Source organism: Nerophis ophidion, linkage group LG23 (genome assembly GCF_033978795.1).
Source record: "Nerophis ophidion isolate RoL-2023_Sa linkage group LG23, RoL_Noph_v1.0, whole genome shotgun sequence".
NCBI classification, from domain to species: Eukaryota; Metazoa; Chordata; class Actinopteri; order Syngnathiformes; family Syngnathidae; genus Nerophis; species Nerophis ophidion.
The window spans coordinates 40941029-40959406 of record NC_084633.1 but is presented as its reverse complement, the minus strand read 5'-3'; the positions used below and the strand labels follow the sequence as shown (position 1 = coordinate 40959406).

The following is an 18378-nucleotide window of genomic DNA, read 5'->3' as shown; positions in this document are numbered from 1 at the left end:
GCATCAAATTCTAAAGTTAATGATTATTTGCAAAAATAAAAAAAGTTTATGAGTTTGAACATCAAATATGTTGTCTTTGTAGCATATTCAACTGAATATGGGTTGAAAAGGATTTGCAAATCATTGTATTCCGTTTATATTTACATCTAACACCATTTCCCAACTCATATGGAAACGGGGTTTGTATATATCTCGACAAACACACATACTAGTGTGGTCCCGATGCCAATATTTTGATACTTTTCTAAATAAAGGGTACCATAACAAATGGCATTATTGACTTTATGTTATTAAAAAATATTTTCACACATTAAACATATAATTATTAGTTCAATCAACGAACGATTTAGTCCTTAAATAAAATGTTGAACATACTAGACAACGTGTATTATTATCACTGGATGACGAGGAATAGCTAAACATGCTTCATTACAAACACCGTAGGAGGATACAATAGCTCACCGCTAACATTAAGTTAGCTCTCATCATTGTAAACAAATGGGTATCATCCACTGTAATGATATCAAGTACAAGAGCGTATCCAAGTAAACAAACAAAGACTCCTAATTAGTCCTAATTAGTCTGCAGTAACATATTGTGTCATTTATACACCTATTATTTCGTACACATTATGAAGGACAAACTGTAAAAAAATTGATTATTAATCTACTTGTTTTTTTACTGTTAATATCTGCTTATTTTCTCTTTTAACATGTTCTATCTACACTTCTGTTCAAATGTAATAATCACTTATTCTTCTCTTTTTTGATACCACATATTAGTTTTGGATGATACCACACATTTCGGTATCATTTTGATACCAAGTAGTTACAGGATCATACATTGGTTATATTCAAAGTCCTCATGTGTTCAGAGACATATTTACTGACTTTATAAACATGACATACATTTTCCAAAAACAAAAGAAGATGTTGTGATGCCAAAAAATATCGACTTAAACATAGTATCGACTGGATACGCTCTTGTACTTGATATCATTACAGTGGATGATACCCATTTGTTTACAATGAGGAGAGCTAACTTAATGTTAGCGGTGAGCTATTGTATCGTCCTACGGTGTTTGTATTGAAGCATGTTTAGCTATTCCTTGTCCTCCAGTGATAATAATACTTGTAAGAAACATACTTGAGTTGAGTTTATACCAAAATGGATACATGGATGATACAGCAGAGGATTGGGAGAATGTCATGTGGTCAGATGAAACCTAAATAGAACTTTTTGGTATAAACTCAACTCGTCGTGTTTGGAGGAAGAAGAATACTGAATTGCATCCCAAGAACACCATACCTACTGTGAAGCATGGGGGTGGAAACATCATGCTTTGGGGATGTTTTTCTGCTAAGGGGACAGGACGATTGATCCGTGTTAAGGAAAGAATGAATGGGGCCATGTATCGTGAGATTTTGAGCCAAAACCTCCTTCCATCAGTGAGAGCTTTGAATGCTTGACCAAATACTTATTTTCCACCATAATTTACAAATAAATTATTTAAAATTCCTACAATGTGAATTCCTGGATTTTTTTTTTTCACATTGTGTCTCTCACAGTTGAAGTGTACCTATGATGAAAATTACAATTACTAATATATATATGTATATATATATATATACAGTATATGTATACACATATATACACACGTCAGGTTGTGACGTTGATTTGACCATGAATGTCAGACATCAACGTCGTCTCAATTTACAAATACAACTATTTAGCAAGGTTGTTGCAAAGTAACTTTTTAAAGGACATGTACGTATAATCAACGTTGTATCAATGATTAGTGCCTGCTGGTAAAGGTCAGACGACAACTAAAAAAATGTTTCCCATTGATTAGCCGACACCCACAAATGTCAACACAAAACAGGTTAGAAAGAGAACAATTATAGTCAAACAAAATATTGAAAGACAATTGAAGACTGTAATTGGATGATTGTTGAGGAAACATATTGGTATTTCGTTTGAGTTCTTTCTCGGAACTAATAGTGTTTCCCATTTTCTTTACCACTTGCAACTTTCTTTGGCCCCATAGTGGCTTCTTTTGCAGCCATACTCAATAAAAAAAAAAAAAGGGAATCATTCTCCCGAATTTACCCCAAATTAAGGGGGCGCCGTGGAGGCACTGTCTTTAGCGTCCTCTACAACTTGTACAAACAGCGTGCCAGCCCAGCCCCATGTTGTATTTGGCTTCTTGGACGCAGTAAGCGACTGCAAGACATACTTGATCATCAGCCATACAGGTCACACTGAGGGTGGCCGTATAAACAACTTCAACACTGTTACAAATACACGCCACACTGTGAACCCACACCAAACAAGAATGACAAACACATTTTGGGAGAACATCCGCACCGTAACACAACATAAACACAACAGAACAAATACCCAGAATCCCATGCAGCCCTAACACTTCCGGGCTACAATATACACCCCCGCCGCCTATTGTAGCCCGGAAAAGTTAGGGCTGCATTGTTTGTGTGGTGGAAAAGCGGACGAGACGGCAGGTTGTAGAGGACTCTAAAGGCAGTGCCATCACGTTACGCCCTTAATAGTGTTGTCCGGTTGAAAACCGGGAGACTGGTTACCCTGGGAAATTGTTGGGAGGGGCACTGATATTCGGGTGTTTCCCGGAAAGATTTGGCAAGTATGTTGCTAGGGCGGGAAAGCCATTCAAAAAAGGTGAATTCATTAAAAAGTGCATGTTAGATTTTTTAAGAAATATTTTCTTGCGGCCCAGCCTCACCCAGTTCCTGCATCCAGTGGCCCCCAGGTCAATTGAGTTCGAGACCCCTGGTCAAAAGGGATAACTAAGGGCGATGGGGCAGAAGTGCACACCAGGTAACATGGACAAAATAGGTTCCTCAGTGATCGGCAGGAGAAAAGTTCAATAAAAGAATCCCCTTTTCCTCAGGGAGGCTAGGAAACAAACACAAAAGAGGTTAGGGAATTCAGGACTAAGGAGCGACAATGTACCAGGTCTGGTGTGGTGAAGCAGGCGCATGCACGAGAAGGGTTCAGGGGGCCAAGCTGTCAGTGACCAGCCTAAATACTGGCGGGCTGATTGCGGGCAGGTGTGCCTCGAGGTCCACGACGAATGACTGAATAGACAGGTGCAGACATAAAGGAGAGGGCAGGATAAAGATAAAACACAACAGGACACTTCACTCACATAACAACTCTAAATTGCTCCTAAAGTCGTCTCGTTAACTCCTGAAGTACCTGCTTATGTTTTTCTTGTGTTACAAGAAGATCCATATGTCCAATCCTCGCACTAATGACAATATGCACTCTCTTGTGATTGGCCGGGCAGCAACAGGGGCGGAGCCTCTTCAGGAGATGGACAGGTGAATGAACGTGTGAGGTGCAATGTCTATACTTGCTGAACATTTGTGGGAAGAATATCAAAAAATAATACTTCAAGAAGTTTAATCCTTCAAAAAATGTCACCACACCCCAGCAGTTCCTTCGCAGACCTCTTAGAGCAGCGGTGTCCAAAGTGCGGACCGGGGGCCATTTGCGGCCCGAGGGTTATTTTTTCACGGCTCCACGGCACATTTTAAGAATACAATTGAAAAAAATTAAAAACATCAAAAGTGATATAAAAGAGCAAACAGGTGAAATGTAACAATAAAATGTTGCAATGCTTTAATAACACAAAGCTGCCATGCAGGCTGTTTCTCTCTTTAAAGGGGAACATTATCACAATTTCAAAAGGGTTAAAAACAATAAAAATCAGTTCCCAGTGGCATGTTGTATTTTATGAAGTTTTTTTTCAAAATTTTACCGGTCTCCGAATATCCCTAAAAAAAGCTTTAAAGTGCTTCATTTTCGCTATTTGCGATGCCACTAGCCATTTCCCTGTGACGTCACACAGTGCTGCCAATGTAAACAAACAATGGCGAATAGCACAGCAAGATATAGCGACATTAGCTCGGATTTAGACTCGGATTTCACCGGCTTAAGCGATTCAACAGATTACGCATGTATTGATACGGATGTTTGGAGTATGAAAGTATTGAAGAAGAAATTGAAGCTATTTTACCGAATAGCTATTGATGCTATTCATAGCCATAGCATGGCCGAATAGCTGCGTTAGCATCGCCGGTAAAATGTGCGGACCAAACGATCAGGACTTTCGCATCTTGTGACACTGGAGCAACTTAAATCCGTCGATTGGTAAGTGTTTGTTTCGCATTAAATGTGGGTGGAAGGAAACGTAATATAGTTGCAAATGCATCTGCAGGTTATCCATACATCTCTGTGCCATGTCTGCATTAGCACCGCCGGTAAATAGCATGTTAGCGTCGATTAGCGTAGCATGTTAGCATCGATTAACTGGCAGTCACGCCGCGACGAAATATGTCTGATTAGCACATAAGTCAACATCAACAAAACTCACCTTTGTGATTTAGTTGACTTAATGGTTGCAAATGCATCTGCAGGTTATCCATACATCTCTGTGCCATGTCTGTCTTAGCATCGCCGGTCAAACGTGAAGACACACTCTGCTACATTCAATGGGGGTCTGGCGGCAGATTTCTTGCCAGTGGTGCAACTTGAATCCCTCCCTGTTAGTGTTGTTACACCCTCCGACAACACACCCACCAGGCATGATGTCTCCAAGGTTCCAAAAAATAGTCGAAAAAACGGAAAATAACAGAGCTGAGACCCAATGTTTACAATGTGTTGAAAATGAAAATGGCGGCTGTGTTACCTCGGCGACGTCACATTCTGACGTCATCGCCACCTGTGAGATAAACAGAAAGGCGTTTAATTCGCCAAAATTCACCCGTTTAGAGTTCGGAAATCGGTTAAAAAAATAGATGGTCTTTTTTCTGCACCATCAAGGTATATATTGACGCTTACATAGGTCTGCTGATAATGTTCCCCTTTAAAAAATGATAACGAATCAAAATCAATGTCATTTTGAATTACGATACATTAAATATTCCACTTTAAGATATTTTTGGGGGAAAATGTTTCATATTTTATGTTTTGCATATAAAAAAAACAGAGGTGTTTTTTTTTAAAGAAGGGTCTAAAATGAACAAACAAAAAACGTAAACAACAATAAAACTTAAAATTGACAGATATATCTGAAGTTGATCTCAAGATTATTGTGCTAAAAGTAAACAGTAAAAAAAATGTATAATTTATTTTTTAACACTAATAAGTAGGACATTTTTGGATCCCCAATTATTTTTGTGTGATTTGTTTTTAAGGGTCATAGCTCAAAAAATAATAATACATCAAAATCCAAAATTAAGGCTCCAATTATTATATAATCTCAAATATTCCACCTAAAAAAGTTATTGGGGTGAAAATATTGCAGATTTTGTGTTTTTTCCATTTTTTTTCCTAATGTTGATCTAGAGATTTAAAACTTGAATAATAATGAGAATAATAGTACTGAATAATGACACATTTTAAATATTTTTTTGGGACCAAAACCCTTTGGGGTCCCCGGGATCATAACTGAGTGGAGGCCTAAATGTATATTTTTTATACACATACTGTATTGGTTTTTAAAATAAAAAATATGAAAATGGCCTCCGCTTGCTTTGATTTTTCAGTGTGCGGCCCACAGTGGAAAAAGTATGGACACCTGTCTTAGGGGTCCTGGACTTCCTGTTGGAGAAGTCTGGATTAGTTTATCGTGCACGCTTTTCATTGGTTAAGGCACATCATGGAAATAAAAAATAAAAAAGAACTGTCAAAGTAACACATGGCAGTTGATGTAATCCCAGGGTGCAGAGAAGGTGTCACAGGTAGTTGGTGATGACAAACCCCGAGATGCTGAGATGGAGGCAGGCATGGTATATGAAAACCTGATTTAATTAAAACTATACAAGAACAAACAAAAAGCAGGCACGTGGGCGGAATAACAAACTAAGAGAGCTAGCACTGGGAGCTTGAAAAACAAAAAGGAACTTTAGCATGGAAGCTAGAGGATAACTAACAAAAACACTGGAAACAGATAACGGCTAACAAAAAATGCACTATTAAGACAACGTATTTGATGTTCAAACTGATAAACTTTATTTATTTTTTTGCAAATAATAATCAACTTCGAATTTCATGGCTGCAACACGTGCCAAAGTAGTTGGGAAAGGGCATGTTCACCACTGTGTTACATCACCTTTTCTTTTAACAACACTCAATAAACGTTTGGGAACTGAGGAAACTAATTGTTGAAGCTTTGAAAGTGGAATTCTTTCCCATTCTTGTTTTATGTAGAGCTTCAGTCCTTCAACAGTCCGGGGTCTTGTTGTGGTATTTTACGCCTCATAATGCGCCACACAATTTTGATGGGAGACATGTCTGGACTGCAGGCGGGCCAGGAAAGTACCCGCACTCTTTTACTACGAAGCCACGCTGTTGTAACACGTGGCTTGGCATTGTTTTGCTGAAATAAGCAGGGGCGTCCATGATAACGTTGCTTGGATGACAACATATGTTGTTCCAAAACCAGTATGTACCTTTCAGCATTAATGGTGCCTTCACAGATGTGTAAGTTACCCATGCCTTGGGCACTAATACACCCCCATACCATCACACATGCTGGCTTTTCAACTTTGCGTCGATAACAGTCTGGATGGTTCGCTTTCCCTTTGGTCCGGATGACACGATGTCGAATATTTCCAAAAACAATTTGAACACAGAACACTTTTCCTCTTTGCATCAGTCCATTTTAGATTATCTCGGGTTTTCCTCGATGTTGTTGATAAATGGCTTTCGCTTTGCATAGTAGAGTTTTAACTTGCACTCACAGATGTAGCGACCAACTGTAGTTGCTGACAGTGGTTTTCTGAAGTGTTCCTGTGCCTGTGTGGTGATATCCTTTACACACTGATGTCGGTTTTTGATGCAGTACCGCCTGAGGGATCAAAGTTCCGTAATATCATCGCTTCCGTGCAGTAATTTCTCCAGATTATCTGAACCTTTTGATGATATTATGGAGCGTAGATGTTGAAATCCCTAAATTTCTTGCTTTGAGAAAGGTTGTTCTTAAACTGTTTGACTATTTGCTCACGCAGTTGTGGACAAAGGGGTGTACTTCGCCCCATCCTTTCTTGTGAAAGACTGAGCATTTTTTGGGAAGCTGCTTTTATAGCCAATCATGGCACCCACCTGTTCCCAATTAGCCTGCACACCTGTGGGATGTTCCAAATAAGTGTTTGATGAGCATTTCTCAACTTTATCAGTATTTATTGCCACCCTTCCCAACTTCTTTGTCACGTGTTGCTGGCATCAAATTCTAAAATTAATGATTATTTGCCCCCCCAAAAAATGTTTATGAGTTAGAACATCAGATATGTTGTCTTTGTAGCATATTCAACTGAATATGGGTTGAAAAGGATTTGCAAATTCTGTTTATATTTACATCTAACACCATTTCCCAACTCATATGGAAACAGGGTTTGTATATACATTATATATATATATTTTTTTTGGCCCACAAGTCCAAAAAAAGCCATCATCAGGCCCAGATGGTTTATTTCTTAATCCCCCTCCAGTCGTCTCTTCAGCACTTTGAAGCGTCCGTGACCAAAAACAAACAAAGTGACGCCACAACAGGGCTTGTTGTGGCCCCCATGCGGCCTTAGGGCCACACCTGACAGGTGTCCGTGCTCAGCGGGCTGACGTGTGGGCACCTCCATACCACGTCCTCAGGTGGCCCCAGCAGGGGGTCTGTTCTTCCACACCAGCACAGTCCGGACCAAAGACCCCCTGTTCTGTCCAAGTGCAAAGTGGGGGAAGAGGAAGTGAAGTGAAATCCCCTCCAAAATAAAGCCTGCCTGAGGACAGAGAAGATGATTGACACATCGAACTGAGAACTTGTAAAGTTTGTACACTTCTCAGCCTGTTGATCCACTACTGCCCCCTAGCTGCAGCCTTGCGTAGCCTTCAAGCATTTCATACAAGACTTTTAGTTCTTTCTTTAGTTTATTTACTTCTTCAAATTACAAGCTTATTTGGTTCTGCGCTTAACTCAAAACACTTGTATCTCAAATCACCGTCGCCCGTTTTAATCAACTGAAATTAATTAAGAAAAAAACAAAGACGACAGCCTGATGTGAATTAAAGGTGCATTTTTAAAGAGAGAAACACATTCACATAAGAAATGTTAAGACTGTCAAATGATTATTTTCTTAATCAGATTATTCAAAACTTGGAATTTGGATTTATTCATGATTAATCACATGTGATTACTTGCTTGCATGATTGAAATTAACTTGAGAAAAAAGACCCTGATATTTACATACGTTTGCATAGCTCGGTGGGTAGTGCGGCCGTGCCAGCAACTTGAGGGTTGCAGGTTCAATTCCCGCTTCCGTCATCCTAGTCACTGCCGTTGTGTCCTTGGGCAAGAAAACTTTACCCACCTGCTCCCAGTGCCACCCACACTGGTTTAAATGTTACTTAGATATTGGGTTTCACCATGTAAAGCGCTTTGAGTCACTAGAGAAAAGTGCTATATAAATATAATTCACAAATTCACATACATTTGTTTTTGGTCAGAATGTCATCTAGGAAGGTTTTTAAAAAGTTTTACTTGAATGCATGTCATTTTTAGAGACGTCCGATATCATCGGCCGATAAGTGCTTTAAAATGTACTATCGGAAATTATCGGTATCGGTTTCAAGAAGTAAAATGTATGACTTTTTCAAATGCCGCTGTGTACACGGCCATAGGGAGAAGTACAGACCGCCAATAAACCTTAAAAGGCACTGCCTTTGCATGCCGCCCCAGTCACATAATATATACGGCTTTTCAAAGTGAATGCACGCATACTTGGTGAACAGCCATACAGGTCACACTGAGAGTGGCCGTATAAACAACTTTAACGCTGTTACAAATATGCGCCACACTGTGAACCCACACCAAACAAGAATCCTCACCGTAACACAACATAAACACAACAGAAAGAATACTTAAAACTACTTGCAGCACAAAATTTCCATTACGCTACAATAACATTTACAGCTTTTGGAGCTCAGTGCACAATTGCACACACACAACAAGAAGGAGACCAAGCAGGAGAATGAAGAAGAGACATGGCGACGACGAGTAAGAAGAAAAAATACGCTTGCAAGTTCCAAAATGATTGGAAAAAAATAATTTAATTTCATTCAGGACAGCTCGAAGGGGAAGGGGTAGGCTGCCTGCACCTCAATGCCGCCCCCCAACCACACCCCCAACACCCCCTCCCCCTGTCTTCTGAATTCGGAGGTCTCAAGATTGGCAAGTATGCCCAAAAGTGTTCTTTCGGGTTCAGGTCAGCCCAGTCAAGTTCATCCACACCAAACTCTGTCATCCATGTCTGTATGGACCTTGCTTTGTGCACACATTTGGGGACAACATCCGCACCGTAACACAACACAAACACAACAGAACAAATACCCAGAAACCCTTGCAGCACTAACTCTTCCGGTACGCTACAATATACACCCCCACTACCTCCTACCCCCCAACTCAACCCCACCCTGCCAACCCCGCCCACCTCAACCTCCTCATGCTCTCTCAGGGAGAGCATGTCCCAAATTCCAAGCTGCTGCTTGGAGGCATGTTAAAAAAAATAATGCACTTTGTGACTTCAATAATAAATATGGCAGTGCCATGTTGGCTTTTTTTTCCATAACTTGAGTTGATTTATTTTGGAAAACCTTGTTACATTGTTTGATGCATCCAGCGGGGCATCACAGCAAAATTAGGCATAATAATGTGTTCATTCCACCACTGTATATATATATATATATATATATATATATATATATACATATACATATATATATATATATTTGGGCTGGGCAACAATTACAAATTTTAATCGAAGTTAAGCGCACTATTTCTCCGATTAATCGCGATTAACTGCATTGTATACGCAAAGCCCAATAATGAATTCAAAAGTAGTGTGTAGTGCACCTTTATTGGAATATTCTCCCACATGAACAAAAGCGCCAAAACATTTGTTGTGCAAACACAATTTAAATCAGTCCTTGTTAAACAGTAGCAGTTAAATAGCATATTTGATGAAAATCAACTCCAAAAATGTAAATACAAACATTTAAGCTTATTGCCACTGCCAGGGTATTTAAGTTATCCTGTTTGTTATGGAAAATAAATATAATCTACATACAAATCTCTGAGCCACAATCATAACATCTGAACAGGCAATTTCTGAGGTAACAGCAGAAACATTTATTTATCAGGGATCTTATGTTTAAAAAAACCTATATTATAGGTAGTGGGCTGTTTTAGGGAATTTTTGATCAAATTATCCTTACTAGCAATATTAATAATGTTGTGTTTATTCTGTGTAGTGCACTTAAAATAATTATGACCATATCTAGGAATTGATATGATGGGAATTTTCCGATTGTTTGCTTGGTGCTTTGATAAACTGAAGGCATCATATACATGGTACTATATTGTGATGTTATGAGCCAGGGAATAAAATAACTACCCTACCCAGCATGCAACAGGATTGAGGAGCATGCACGGTAGCCCGGTATAGGTTGTGTCGCCATGACGGCATCTTGTATGTTGTGATATGCACGCTCTGAAAGTAAACGTTAAGAACTCAGCCAACACTCCTGGTCTGCATTATTCATAAATAGACAGACAACACATATACTCCGCTGCTTCACAGGCCGCTGGATGTAGCCGGCAAAGTATTCCCATGCTAGCTAGCCGCTCTAGCAAGCACGCCGCATTCAGTCCAAAACGGCCCGATCTATCCACATCCAGAATTGTCTGGCGGTCGTAAGTGATCCCGGAGTGACCACGCTGTAAGCCAGCCATGACATTTGCAGAATTGTCCGTTATTTTTGCCAAATGTTCCATCTTTACCAAGAGCCCCTCCACGCCGAAGCCCATCCGGGCGACGCCATCTTGTTAAGAAAAGGCGTTAACAAAATAAAAGCATGTAAACAACATACGCAAATGTGCGATAAAATAATTGTCGGCGTTAATAGATTGATGAGTTAACTCGTAATTAACGCATTAATTTGCCCACCCCTAATATATATATATATGTGTATGTATTTATATCAGTATTGGTTGATACCGGTATCGGTAATTAAGAGTTGAACAATATCAAAATATCGGATATCGGTAAAAAGACATTATCGGACATCTCTAGTAATTTTTTCAAAGTGTTTTTGGAAACTGGACATCGTGTCCTCCGGACCAAAAAGGAAAAGAACCATCCGGACTGTTCTAGAGTGAAAGTGTAAAAGGCAACATGTGTGTTTATTATTGAATGTATCAAATGTGATGACTATTTAACAGAGCACAATGGAAACAAGCATGTTGCGTTTTGAAAGTATTAAATGTATTCAGTTCTTTAAGATGTCAATAACAAGAGGTGGGTAGAGTAGCCAGAAATTGTACTCAAGTAAGAGTACTGTTACTTTAGAGATGTATTACTCAAGTAAAAGTAAGGAGTAGTCACCCAAATATTTACTTGAGTAAAAGTAAAAAGTATATTGTGAAAAAAACTACTCAATTACTGAGTAACTGATGAGTAACCTGTTCCTTTATGATGACGGCAACAAGTAATGCACAAAAACAGCAATGAACAAATTCAGAGCCAGGAATATCTCTTAAGCAACTAAAACAATAATATATATTAAATCATGTATATATGGTTTTACACTGTATTGAAAAAAAAATTGAAAATGAATTTTTCCTTTGCAACTTCATTATACGATTGGCTAAGTTTTATATTCATAAATGTAAGTTTCTCAATACCCGACCTGTTTTTTGTGCCTTTAGAAGCGATTTAGAACCCTACATTAAAACACTCCACCTCTAACTGTCAATACTTGGACTAGGACAGGGGTCGGGAACCTTTTTGGCTGAGAGAGCCAAAAAGCCAAATATTTTAAAATGTATTTCCATAAGAGCCATACAATATTTTTTTTTAACACTGAACACAACTAAACTTTTGCATTATTAAGTAAGACCAACATTTGTAGAGTATAATAGGTCTCTTATTCTTTTTAATAACATTGTTATTCTAAAGCTAACTGTGGAGGGGGCGTGGCCTGCGGTGAACTGGTGTGTGCCAGGACCGGCCTCTAAATCAGCGACAGGTGCGTAGATGGCCCACCTGGGCCTTGTTATCTAATCACCTGTCACTCTGTTATAAGCAGCAGCCAGGAGAAGAGACGGGGTTGGGGCTGGAGCCAGAGCGCGAGCGAAAACGAAAGATAAAAATACAATTGCTGGAAAGCAACTGAGAGACTTATTGAAAAATAAAACAATATTGTAACCCTGAAACAGGCTCTCATGTCGGTGCTTGGTGGTCTGAAGAACCTCCAGGAGGGCAAGCCCCACACTAACCAATAATAAATAAATAACTTCTTACCATTAACGCAACTTCTTGAACAGGTGTGGTAGAAACGGATGGATGGATTAAAAATGCATGAGAATGTTTTATATTTTGAACATTATTTTTAACACTGTGATTACAAGTGGAATTATTCATTACTTATCGTGTTAAGCAATGCCAGCTCAGATTTATCTGAGAGCCAGATGCAGTCATCAAAAGAGCCACATCTGGCTCCCGAGCCATAGGTTCCCTACCCCTGGACTAGGAGGTGGATTATTTTAACGACGCAAAGGAAAGTTGGCACGAGCGAGACGTGAATGTAAGTACATATTTAATTTTAAACACTGTAACTAACAAAAGGCAAAGAAAAGGCGCGCACAGTGGCGGTACAAAACTAGACTATGAATACAGACAAAGTACAAAGGCAGAACTAAACAAACCAAAAACTTACATGGCATGGACAGAATGTTTAAACAGCATGGCTTGGCATGAATGGAGATGAGGCGTAAAGTCGCCAGGCTGACTTCCTGGCAACGTCCGGTTTAAATAATAGCTATGATGAGTGCAAACAGGGGCGTGACATGAGGACAAGGTGAAAACTAATGAGTTGCTTTGGTAATAAGACAAACAAGGAAGCGCAGGAACAAGAACTGAATGTCCAAAAAACAAAACCAAACGTGACCAAAACAAAACATGATCCCATAGACGTGACACTAACAACCAAAAAGCTGTGAAAACGATGATGCTGTGTTCCAAATTGAAGTTATTTACTGAGATTGAGTGAGCCTATGGCTTTGCACTTTGTTTATTATATATATATATATATATATATATATATATATATATATATATATATTTTTTTTTTTTTTAGCATTCTATTTCAGTTACTTTGAATTGACATCCCCCTGGCGCTATTTTGTACGTTTTTTTATACTGTTTTGTACTGTTTTTGTACTTACTTTGATTATTATTTTCAACTGTTTGTAAATGTTGAAATGTATAGATAAAGGTTTATGAAAAAAAAAAGTGTGCAGTTAATCATGTGACCGCCTGGCTCTGTTTGATTGGTGAAACGGAGTCAAACGTCACCAGTGACTGCATTTGATTGGTGAAACGCAGGCATGTGATGGATCCTACTTCGAAGGTCTGTCATAAACCAAAACAAACATTAACAGATCGATAAAAATCAGTAGCGAGTGAATGTAGATAAATGGAGCGGAGTAAAAGTAGAGTTTGTTCTCTATAAATATACTCATGTAAAAGTAAAAGTATGTTGCATTAAAACTACTCTTAGAAGTACAATTCATCCCAAAAGTTACTCACGTACTTGTAACAAAGTAAATGTAGTGCATTATTACCCACCTCTGTCAATAACCATCTCAATCAATCAATCAATTAATCAATCAATTAATCAATCAAAAGGGTGAAATATGTGTTGAAAGTGTAATCATGTTTGAACTCATCTCTTTCCCACTTCTCCCCGCTTCCTAGCTCACAGCTCCAAATCTGACCATGGTCTAAGAAAACGCCCTCCTCGCTGACTTGGGCCTCCTCGGTCCCTTCTCTCCCTCTCGGTCATGTCCGTGTCCACCAGGAACCCACCCCATCGCCGGCGCTCTTTGGGTCCCGTGTCGCCCAAGCGCATCTACAGAAATCTGTCCATCAGACTGCGGGGAGGGGAGTCGTCCGTGGGCAGGGGAGCAGACCCAGACCATCACCCGGGCAAGTCTGCGGACGCTGTAAGAGAGTCCGCCGTTTACCCGTCCTTTGGTTTTATGGCAGAAACCAGCTCTTAAAAGCCTACTGAAATGAGATGTTCTTATTTAAACGGGGATAGCAGGTCCATTCTATGTGTCATACTTCATCATTTCGCCATATTGCCATATTTTTGCTGAAAGGATTTAGTAGAGAACATCCACGATAAAGTTCGCAACTTTTGGTCGCTAATAAAAAAGCCTTGACTGTACCGGAAGTAGCAGACGATGTGCGCGTGACGTCACGGGTTGTGGAGCTCCTCACATCTGAACATTGTTTACAGTCATGGCCACCAGCAGCAAGAGCGATTCGGACCGAGAAAGCGACGATTTCCCCATTAATTTGAGCGAGGATGAAAGATTTGTGGATGAGGAAAGTGAGAGTGAAGGACTAGAAAAAATAAAAGCGAGGGCAGTGGGAGCGATTCAGATGTTATTAGATACATTTACTAGGATAATTCTGGAAAATCCCTTATCTGCTGATTGTGTTATTAGTGTTTTAGTGAGATTATATAGTCGTACCTGAACGTCGGAGGGGTGTGGTGACCGCCAATGTCTCTGAGGGAAGCCACGTTTCCTGATGAGGCGAAACGAAAGCAGCCTTTGGGGTCGATTTGAGCTTTTTTTCCCCCTCCTCCACGGTGGAAGCATCCCACGTTCTGGGGCGGCCGGTCGGAGGAAGCAAGAGAGTCCGCAGCTGCCTCTTCGGCAGGCGTACGAGGAACGACGCAAGCTATCTGCTCATGTCTACGGTAAGAGCCGACTTATTAACACCATTTTCTCACCGAAACCCGCCGTTTGACATGTGGTAGGGAACCATGTTCGCCCGACCGCTCGGTTCCATAGTAAAGCTTCACCGTCATCTTTCGGGAATGTAAAGAAGGAAACACCGGCTGTGTTTGTGTTGCTAAAGGCGGCCACAATACACCGCTTCCCACCTACATCTTTCTTCTTTGACGTCTCCATTATTAATTGAAGAAATTGCAAAAGTTTCAGCAACACAGATGTCCAGAATAGTGTGGAATTATGCGATTAAAGCAGACGACTTATAGCTGGGATCGGGGCTGGAACAAAATGTCCGCTACAATCCGTGACGTCACGCGCACGCATCATCATAAGCGTCATCATACCGACGTTTTCAACAGGATACTTAGCCGGAAATGTTATTAGAAACATTTACTCGGATAATTCTGGAAAATCCTTTATCTGCTTATTGTGTTACTAGTGTTTTAGTGAGATTATATAGTCGTACCTGAACGTCGGAGGGGTGTGGTGACCGCCAGTGTCTCTGAGGGAAGCCACGTTTCCTGACGAGGCGAAACGAAAGCAGCCTTTGGGGTCGATTTGAGCTTTTTTTCCCCCTCCTCCACGGTGGAAGCATCCCACGTTCTGGGGCGGCCGGTCGGAGGAGGCAAGAGAGTCCGCAGCTGCCTCTTTGGCAGGCGTACGAGGAATGACGCAAGCTATCTGCTCATGTCTACGGTAAGAGCAGACTTATTACCACCATTTTCTCACCGAAACCCGCCGTTTGACATGTGGTAGGGAACCATGTTCGCTTGACTGCTCGGTTCCATAGTAAAGCTTCACCGTCATCTTTCGGGAATGTAAAGAAGGAAACACCGGCTGTGTTTGTGTTGCTAAAGGCGGCCGCAATACACCGCTTCCCACCTACATCTTTCTTCTTTGACGTCTCCATTATTAATTGAACAAATTGCAAAAGTTTCAGCAACACAGATGTCCAGAATAGTGTGGAATTATGCGATTAAAGCAGACTACTTATAGCTGGGATCGGGCATTTTCAACACGACACTTCGCGGGAAATTTAAAATTGCAATTTGGTAAACTAAAAAGGCCGTATTGGCATGTGTTGCAATGTTAATATTTCATCATTGATATATAAACTATCAGACTGCGTGGTGGCTAGTAGTGGCTTTCAGTAGGCCTTTAATTAGACTGCTGGAGCGCTCTTCGGACTTTACAAGGCTAGACCGGCATCTGTGGTCAGATTTTCTGCTCTTGTCGAATAATCCTTTCCTCTCATCCCCGTCACCCTACCCTGTCAGTACAAGACCTTGTGGGACGCGGTGGAGAACGAGGACACCTTGGCCGTACAAAGTCTGCTGTCCCGAGACCACGTCCACGGAGGAGGCTTGAGGGAGAAGGAGAGAGATCGGGAGAAAGAGAGGGAGTGTGGGGTGAACCGGCTGAGCGAGCAGGGTCTGGTCCCTCTGGACGTGGCCGCGCTTACCCACAATTCCCCTCTGCTGCACGTGCTGGCGAAGGCTGGAGCCAAGCACAATCCTGTTTGTAAGTCTTGACTTTATCGCTTGCTCAGCAGAAGCTGTTTTACGACGAGATACAAGCGGCGACATTATGCACAAACTAATGAAACGCAATAAAAGCCCGAATTCAGAGGCTAATAATGTTGACTTTTGATTGGAAAAGAACTACTCAGTGGCTTAGTGGTTAGAGCAGGGGTGTCAAACTCATTTTAGGCCGAGGAGAAAAATCTACTCCCAAGTGGGCCCGGACTGGTAAAATCACGGCACGATAACTTAAAAATAAATAGAACAGAATAGACTTTATTTTCATTATAATTGCATATAACGAGATTAAAGACTCCCCGCGACCCCGAAAGGGAATAAGCGGTAGAAAATGGATGGATGGAGATTAAAGACTCTGATTTAAGGTGCAGTTGTGGGAACAAATATGGGGTGAAATAAATAACACAAGAGGTAATGTCGGAGAGACCTGAAACAAAAACCTCTATGTAGGTCTCACTTGGACCTACATTTTAATTATTGACATCCTTCAGCATAAATCAACAGGAAGTTAAAAATTACCCCTTCAAAATAAAAGTTTTGTAAACACCTGTCACCTTTTTTCAAAAGTTATCTCCTCTGAGCGCGTTTGTATATATATATATACATATATATATATATATATATATATATATTAAAGGCAAAATGAGCATATTGGCTATTTCTAACAATTTAGTTACCATGAATTGATTAACGTGGACTTCGACTTAAACAAGTTAAAAAACTTATTGGGGTGTTACCATTTAGTGGTCAATTGTACGGAATATGTACTGTACTTTGCAATCTACTAATAAAAGTATCAATCAATCAATCAAACAAATGTGTATCAAACTGGTAGCCCTTTGCATTAATCAGTACCCAAGAAGTAGCTCTTGCTTTCAAAAAGGTTGGAGGCCCCTGATATAGAGATTTACTGTAAGCGTTAAATAAAAAATAATAATAAAAATGTGACTTTTTTTTAACATTTTAATAACTGAGACCCTTTATGGTCCCTGGGACCCCTAAAGGTAAAATACATTTTAAAAAGCCATATATTTTGTTATGGTTTGAAAATGAAAAATATAAAAACGGCCCCCGAATGCTTTAATTTTTCCATGTGTGGTCCTCAGTGGAAAAAGTTTGGACACCCCTGCTGCAATGCGAGTGATGGCCACACGTAGTGTGTCTCTCTTACACCAGGGGGCGACTGTGCTCATGTCAGCTAGTTTTGCTATGTTACATATAAATACAGTAGAAGAAGAGATGCTAACACGCTAGCACGAATAACTTTAAAGCCACGGATCTAACAGATAAGTACAACTTTACACTGCGTTTTGATGTTGTTGCTAATGTTTTAAATGACGCTTGTGGTTATTAGGATAATCGCAGACATACAGAAAGATCGCTTTTATAGTCAAGTGTTTTAGGAGGTTTTTGTTCAGCAGTTGTGTCAAACATGCGATGACGTCATGTCGCCTAATTAAAATGTCCTCTTTGTGAACATTCTGGTACTTATTAAACAAATAGGTCTCTAATTTATCATATACTTAAAACATACTGACCTATTTGAAGGCTTACTGAAATGAGATGTTCTTATTTAAACGGGGGATAACAGCTCCATTCTATGTGTCATACTTGATCATTTCGCAATATTGCCATATTTTTTTCTGAAAGGATTTAGTAGAGAACATCCACGATAAAGTTCGCAACTTTTGGTCGCTAATAAAAAAGCTTTGCCTGTACCGGAAGTAGCAGACGATGTGCGCATGATGTCACGGGTTGTGGAGCTCCTCACGTCTGAACATTTTTTACAATCATGGCCACCAGCATTGAGGGCGATTCGGGCAGAGAAAGCGACAATTTCCCCATTCATTTGAGCGAGGATAAAAGATTCGTGGATGAGGAAAGTTAGAGTAAGCTACTGAAAAAAAAAAAAGAAAATGCGACGGCTCCAGGCGGCAGTGTGAG

General features: G+C 40.2%; 1 protein-coding gene across 1 annotated transcript in view; it reads left to right on the top strand.

Moving 5' to 3' along the window:
* Positions 1-18378, top strand: part of LOC133541292 (ankyrin repeat and fibronectin type-III domain-containing protein 1-like) — an 85242-nt gene that overhangs the window by 8456 nt on the left and 58408 nt on the right. Inside the window, exons 3-4 of the mRNA XM_061884613.1 lie at positions 13848-14095; positions 16174-16417. Of these exons, the coding sequence (XP_061740597.1) occupies positions 13934-14095; positions 16174-16417 (406 nt within the window). The 5' untranslated portion in view covers positions 13848-13933. The remainder of the gene's footprint in view (positions 1-13847; positions 14096-16173; positions 16418-18378) is intronic.